Source organism: Amphibalanus amphitrite, unplaced genomic scaffold (genome assembly GCF_019059575.1).
Source record: "Amphibalanus amphitrite isolate SeventyFive unplaced genomic scaffold, NRLGWU_Aamphi_draft 000641F_arrow, whole genome shotgun sequence".
Taxonomy (NCBI): Eukaryota; Metazoa; Arthropoda; class Thecostraca; order Balanomorpha; family Balanidae; genus Amphibalanus; species Amphibalanus amphitrite.
Window position 1 is genome coordinate 275,001 of NW_024882135.1, and position 6,871 is coordinate 281,871.

A 6,871-nucleotide genomic window follows, 5' to 3' on the forward strand; every position below is an offset into this window, starting at 1 on the left:
CAGACTGAGGACATAACATAGACAGAATACATATTACACGAGAATCTGTATCAACTGCTTCATGGAAGGAGGGTGTCATGCTTCTGGTCTGAGTCTCCGTTCGAGTCAGCTCGTCCTCTAAATGTTAAGAATAAGCACGTCCAACCGGTAGCTTCTAATGAGACCTTGAAACGGTCAGTCAACACGGTTGTTTGACGCATGTTACGTCTAGCTCCACAACGCCTAGAGGTAAAACATTGCCCTTTGGCTTTTCATGTAGGAAGTGCTGGTCAGAGCTGTGCCATAACAAGGTGATGGAAGTGAAGGGTTGCAATCACCAGTCGCTAGGTGCCCCACAGGTTAACAGTTTGATTTTTTAGCAGCAGGCGTTCTCACGCCTCTGAGACACGGCGGAGTGCGCGGTGAAAGGCGACCTTCCTACCCTCTAGACAACGGGAGCTCGGTCCAGTAACAGCCCAGGCCGCCCTGTCAATCTAGCCTTCAAAACAAGACTGGTAAATCAATGGTACTGGTAGCATCAAAATGAGCTCGACACACACTAACAATTATAGAAGAGCTTATTGAAGCGATAGAGTTGCACGATCTAGCGCCATGGCCCATGGGTAGGTAACAGTACCTATTATGTAACAGCACATCTCTCAACGAAGAGCGGTGTGAGCTCCGTAGATGTAGGCATTATGGGGGCATGCATTTGAGCTACATGGTTATCGCAGTCAGTCAGACCAACTAAATCGTAAGCAATGCTAACACCATTTTGATATTCGGGTCACCCACGAGCGAAAAATCCACTCAATATCATGTCATAATGTTTCAGGAAAGCTCATGTCTTTGTTTCCAGGATAGCTTGTCCTGTCGGGCCGCTTTTTCTTCTCTATCTTCCCCCTCCCTTCTCACATTAGCTCTCGTATGAGACTCTTCAACTTCCCATTACCATCACACTCACCCGTTACCACCCACAGGCCGACGATTCCGCCCAGCTCAACTCACCAGCTCCAATCATATGCAATTTCACCATTCAAGACCCCTCGGCTCTCAGTACACTGGCTGAGCGGCTGGCACACTTCTTCAATTCAACAGCGTCTCTCAGACGACAAAACACCCAGCTCCACCTTCACAGCACAGCGCAGCTCCACGGCACAATTCTCGGCCACACGTCGGCTTCCCGCACCACCCACCAGCCGACGTAGCTCGTGACTGAGGGCGCCCGCGCCGCGCCGCGCCGCAGCTGCTGCCGAGTTGGCCAGTCGGGACTTCCCTGTCAAGCGGCCTCCGTCGAGGAGGCGCCGCCGCATATCGGCGCCCTGGGGCCGTCGAGTCCAGAGCGGCCGCATTCGCGCCCGGAAGATGCCCGGTAGAGTGAAGGGTTTAGGGCCGTGTTGTCTTGTTCTGTTGTTCTATTGTTGTGAGATATTCTTCTGAGACATGTTGGTAGTTAAAACACAATGTCGATGCCGAGTGTACGGTAGCTGTAGCACCCAGTTTGCACAATCAGGCAAACAAGGCGCCGCCTACTATGTTACTGTGCGAATGTTCACGATGGACAGGACAGGAGACCAGCATATGACCTTTGGTGGCGAGATCAGCCCAGGCACCAGCAGCTCTCCGTTCCCATTGCACGGGTCAGGAGATCTATATACTCTGGGTCAGGACACGCGGCGGCGTCCGAAGCCGGAGCCGTAAACAGTCTCTCAAACCCAAACATGAGCAGCCAGCCGGCGGCAGCTGCCATTAGGCTGAGGCTCTGATGGAGCTTCCTGGCGGGGCCTGGGGCCTGGTTTTGGCAGCAACCAGCAGGGCTGCGGACTGTCGATGAATTTTCGGTGACTCCGACTCCGACTCCCACTCCGACTTTTAAAAACCAACTCCGAATCAGACTTTGACTCCGGACAGAACTGTCGACTACGAGTTACGACTCCAACTCCGACTCCGACTACGCAGCCCTGTCAAGTCTGTGGAGTCGATGGATTTTCGGTGGCTCCGACTCTGGCTCCGGTTTCCAAAATCGACTCCGACTCCGGTCAGAACTGTCGACTCCGGCCGACGCCGACTCCGACTCCGCAGCCCTAGTTGGCAGAGCTGCGAATTCCGACCGGAGGCCCTCGACCGGTGACCAGCGGGCCTCGGTCATCATCAGATACGGGGCGCGATGACGCCATGAGGGACAGCAGGGGCGTCATTGCGTCACTCAGCAGGATCCCTGACGTCGGCCCGAACAGACCGGGGCTGCGAGCAACGACCGTCGCTGGATGAAGAGGCCCGAAAACAGGCGAGCTTTCACATAGACCTCAGTTGCAAGAAGCGATAAAATTCAAGTGGTATTCGACGCGCTGATTGAGGCTTGGTCGGCGTTCGATGACGTCCAAGCGGTGGTTGTAAATTGAGGCCTCCCATCACCAGAACGGAAATTTCACTGCCCCGGTAACTAACCACAAAACGCCACAAAAATGCGCACTGCGCAGCTTTTATAGAGCAGCCATTCTCCTACATAAACTGAGTCTCTGACCGCAACCGATCGACCACACCAGGAAAAGCCAGTAGTCGCCGATACATACAAACGTACGTACAGCCATTAACAATGCCCGAACCAGTACCACGTAATGCTCTCCCCCAACCCAGTCCTGCCGACCTGGGAAGGGACACCACCCGAGCCACGTCACAAAGCGGATCTGCATGAGTCGCAGAGCTCGCCAAGCCAACCAGTGAGGTCCCTGAAAGGATGCTATCACCGGATGTAGCTCTCCACTCGTCAGTGAGGAGAGCTAGAACAATGCTGCGTCAGTGTTCTAGCTCTATTTATATGTTTCACAGTCGTTATAAATGTGGTTAATGTAGAGGGGTCACCCGTGCCCCTACACCCTCACATAGCCCCAGTTCATGACCCGCACAGTGCACATTCAGGGACAACGACTTTACACCAACGAATAAGGGCATCGCTTGAGAGGAGGTCATGAACTGTCAACGAGCCCTCCATAACCTTACATAACACCATGGCACAGGTGATTCCAATGAACCTATGAATGTTACACAGCGGTCAAGCCTGGCCCACGGACGGAGCGACTGACCCTCTTGCAGCGCCCGGTGCCTCTCACCTGAGCAGGACAGGGGCTTCGGGAGGCCGCGGGCGGCCCCAGGGTGCCGCTGCCGAGGGTGATTAATTGCACTGCGCAGTGCGCACCTTGGGCAGCGAATGATGGCGCGATAACTCATCACCACGTGCTGGGGTGTGGCTGGCCCTGGCATCGTGGTTACGGTCGTGTATGCAAGCCCGCTGTTGCTCTCATATATTCGTTTGTATGTGGGATGATGACCCAGGGACGATGTCGACGGTTCGACCCCGAGTGTAGGAGGAAACAACTATGGGAGGCTGTGAACAACACATTGTGGGAAACTCGCATTGAAAATGTCAGGTGTAGCGACAGTGTCCCAGCAATGCCGGTCTAACTGAAATATAAAAAGAACGCAAAACGGGAGCAGCACTATCAGTGAAACAAAGCCAGGACAGATAATGGCGGTTATACCAGGAATTGGATGACCATATACATAGTTATAGCCCTGGCCCCCAATATAGGCGTATCGTTATTGACACAGCTCTTCGGAGCCACGCCATCCGTGCATGCTGTGTAAAGACACACATCTGTGGCGATATTGCGACATTGATTCCACGCATAAACGCCACATGACGTTTTCAGGACATTTGAAACAGAACTCGAGTACGCTGGAGGCTCGTACAAAGACAACAAAGATAAAGTTGGTTTGAATTTCAATAAGGTGTTTCAAAGTCCATCAATTCATTGAGCAATGCCGGTGGTAAATATAACTATGCCGGTGACGGAGCCCCTTGCACTCGCAGCATGGCCAGTTCTGTTCCGTTCCGTTCAAACATGGTTTGTTGAACAGCCAGTGACTGTGGCTGCTTACAGGCCGTACAATAGTACGATCTCGTCATCATGGCCAGTCGTGATTGCTCCTGGGTTTCAGCTTTGTATGGACATATTGGACACCCACATCTACGAGTACCGTGAGTAACGTATTCTGCCGCGAGCCGTCGCCTCGAAATATTCCGCTTGGGCGGCATGGACAAATCTGGACAATGGATATGCCTCTTAGAAATGAATGAGGATTGACCTTGCAATTCACCAATCAAAACAATCTTAATCAAAACAAACTTAATATGAACGAACGATCCATCCGGCCTGGAAACGCCTAGGACACAGCCGGCAGCAGTGCTCACTGGACCAAGCAGATGTCATTTCCTCTGCAACTCGATTCGCCTCCAAAACGCAAATACGGCTAACAATGCTCTGTCAGCCACATTCCACTTGCCGCGCAGCGTGTCCCGATTTCGAGCACACTTGTACTGCGGGTCTGACCCCGAGTCCCGGATGAGCACTGCCTAAACGATAGCGGGTGGCGCGCCGGCCGGCCCGGGTGCTACATGGGGCCGTACCTTAGTCGCACTTCCCGATCCGACTGATAGGGCGAGCAATGGCTGCGCAGAATCGACAGGCTGCTGGCGGCACAGGCAAGGAGGGGGACGGTGGGGAAGGCCTCACTACCCGCTAAACTGCAGTCAACGGGCTCCAGAGCAGTCAACCCGCTATGCCGCTGCCAACTCGCTCCAGAGCAGCGTCCAATCCAAGCCAAGCAACCACTGATGGGCAGATGTCGCGCTAGCTTTAGCCTGATCCTGCACCTATAATACACTAGGTAGCACGTGCATACACATGCTTATGTGCATAGATAGTTTGTACCGCTAAAATAATGCATATTTCATAAGAAAGTGATTATCCAAGAAGACTGACTCTGAATAAGTGACATCAAAAATAATAACCATCACACACGCATCCATAGCAAGATGGGACGGAACATTTTTTTTTTTTTTTTTTGCAACTGCTAGATGGATATATGCCAACTTGCAACACGTGATGTGTACGCACGCACGATCATGCATCTACCGTTATCGCTCTCAAAGTCCAGCATATCAGAGTGCACATTATCTACAGCTCCGTCAGTCCCACAGTGAGCGTCGTATGCGGCTGAACTGGGCTCTGCCGCTGTAAATGTATGAGCCAGGGAGCTGGGACCGGGGACGGGCTATTATCGACAAAGGTGCCATCGGACCACGGACGTGATCGCCAGGAGTTGTGATTTAACACAAATATGCTCTGGACTGCAATATAACACTTCAACTGGTTACTCTAACGGTCTGTCGTCACATGAATAAAAATGGTTAAAGAAACATTTACTACATCAAAATAATATGAAATGCATATTGCATAGACATTGAAGATGCACTCCTTCAGCTTCAGAGGTGATATGAGAACTGAGAAGTGTTTAAATGCATCCATAAGCCTAGTCTAGAAGAAGAAACAAGTGCTACTGCCTGGTACTGAATGTAAAGGGGAGCAGCATGTTCAAGCTAATTATCTGTCAGCTGACTTACCTGAAGAAGGCTTAATATGTTAGAGTTTTCAATGTGCCAGTCACTCTTTGCCAGATGTCTTCAAGTGCAAAAAATCCAAATCACTGCAATATTAGAAAAAGTCAAACAATACAGCCAATAAAAAGTCAATCAATTGATAGGTAGTATAAAATGATGGAAAACACTCCGATTTCACGGTTAATTGGCTCAAACTGAGCATAAAAGGACTTTTATCATACATAATTGTGAGTCTTGGTGGTGCTATATTATCAAACGGGCACCTATTAGAAAAGCCAAAAGAAGCTTTTACATTTAAATGCTGAAATTCATCGTCTGTCCCATTAATATTTTGCATATTATAATTATCAGGCTACAGGTGGTGAGACTTTGGAGCCCATTGCCCTGATTGTTAGTTGTTACTCAGCACTCAATATCTGATAGTTGATACTCATGAGGCACTTTGCAGTCCTCCCCAGTCCACTATGAGAGGCCAGTTTCTTCATAAGCCAAGAAAAACCAATGGCTTTGGTTATTTTTATTCCTTAAATGACCTGGCACCTGGCACCTGTCACAGATCACAAACCACACAAAATGATGGCTGATGGAAAAATATTGGCTCTTGGACTGGCTGATATTATTTTCCACACCATCAGTTTTTGTTTTGTTTGGGATGGATTTAACTCGTCTCTGATCTTAAACATGAAACAAATGTATAAATGTTGGTATCTGGTATGCTATTTGTTGCCAGATATTTCCATGGATTCAAGTGATGGATCTATGATCTCAGCAAACCTTGAAGCATCTGAGCCATTGCTCTGATTTAGGTTGCTGATAATCCGCAACTGTTCCTTGACGACTTGTATGTCAATAAAACCAGGAGGAAAATCTAGCTCAGCTGAGCTTTCAGCAAAAATTATAGTATGCATGGATCAATGATCCAAATGTCCCGGTCATGAGCTCGATGACAATGGTTTCCTACAGCACAACAGGCCAAGCGGCCTTTAAATTCCAATCAGGTAAGCTAAGGCAATGTGGATCAAACTCTGGGCTACACCACTTAATTTAAACCAAGGCCGTATAAGAATTTAAACCAAGGCCGTATAAGATTTAAACCAACATAAAAATAACAACTGCTGGACTCACAAACAAACAAAAAAAATCAAAGAAAAACACATCATTTTAGGATGGAAACCGCGTTGAAATAATGGCTGAAGCCTGAAGGCAAACGAAGGCTCGAGGTATGACTACTGTGCTAAAAAGAACAACTTATCTCTATGGTCAATAACATAGAAAACGTACCATTCTCATCCCAACTTGTTGTATTCATGTATTGGTATGTAAATTCAGCAAGCTTTCGCGACAAATTGAAATTCTCCACACCTCCCCTCCCACGACGACAAAATCACTCAAGTTTATACAAAAAAGGCGCAGATGATTCATAGACAAGCA

General features: G+C 49.2%; 1 protein-coding gene across 4 annotated transcripts in view; it reads right to left on the minus strand.

Moving 5' to 3' along the window:
- LOC122363838 (ankyrin-3-like) overlaps positions 1-6,871 on the minus strand; it is a 33,811-nt gene that overhangs the window by 15,762 nt on the left and 11,178 nt on the right. For 2 of the 4 annotated variants that reach the window (XM_043333568.1, XM_043333567.1), the window contains exon 2: positions 5,444-5,526. Coding sequence is in view for 1 of the 4 variants with exons in the window: in XM_043333565.1 (XP_043189500.1) it covers positions 988-1,015 (28 nt within the window). In the remaining 3 variants the exon portion in view is untranslated. Of the gene's footprint in view, positions 1-987; positions 1,283-5,443; positions 5,527-6,721; positions 6,852-6,871 lie in introns of those variants that run through there. The other 2 variants (XM_043333566.1, XM_043333565.1) reach the window with 2 other exon arrangements.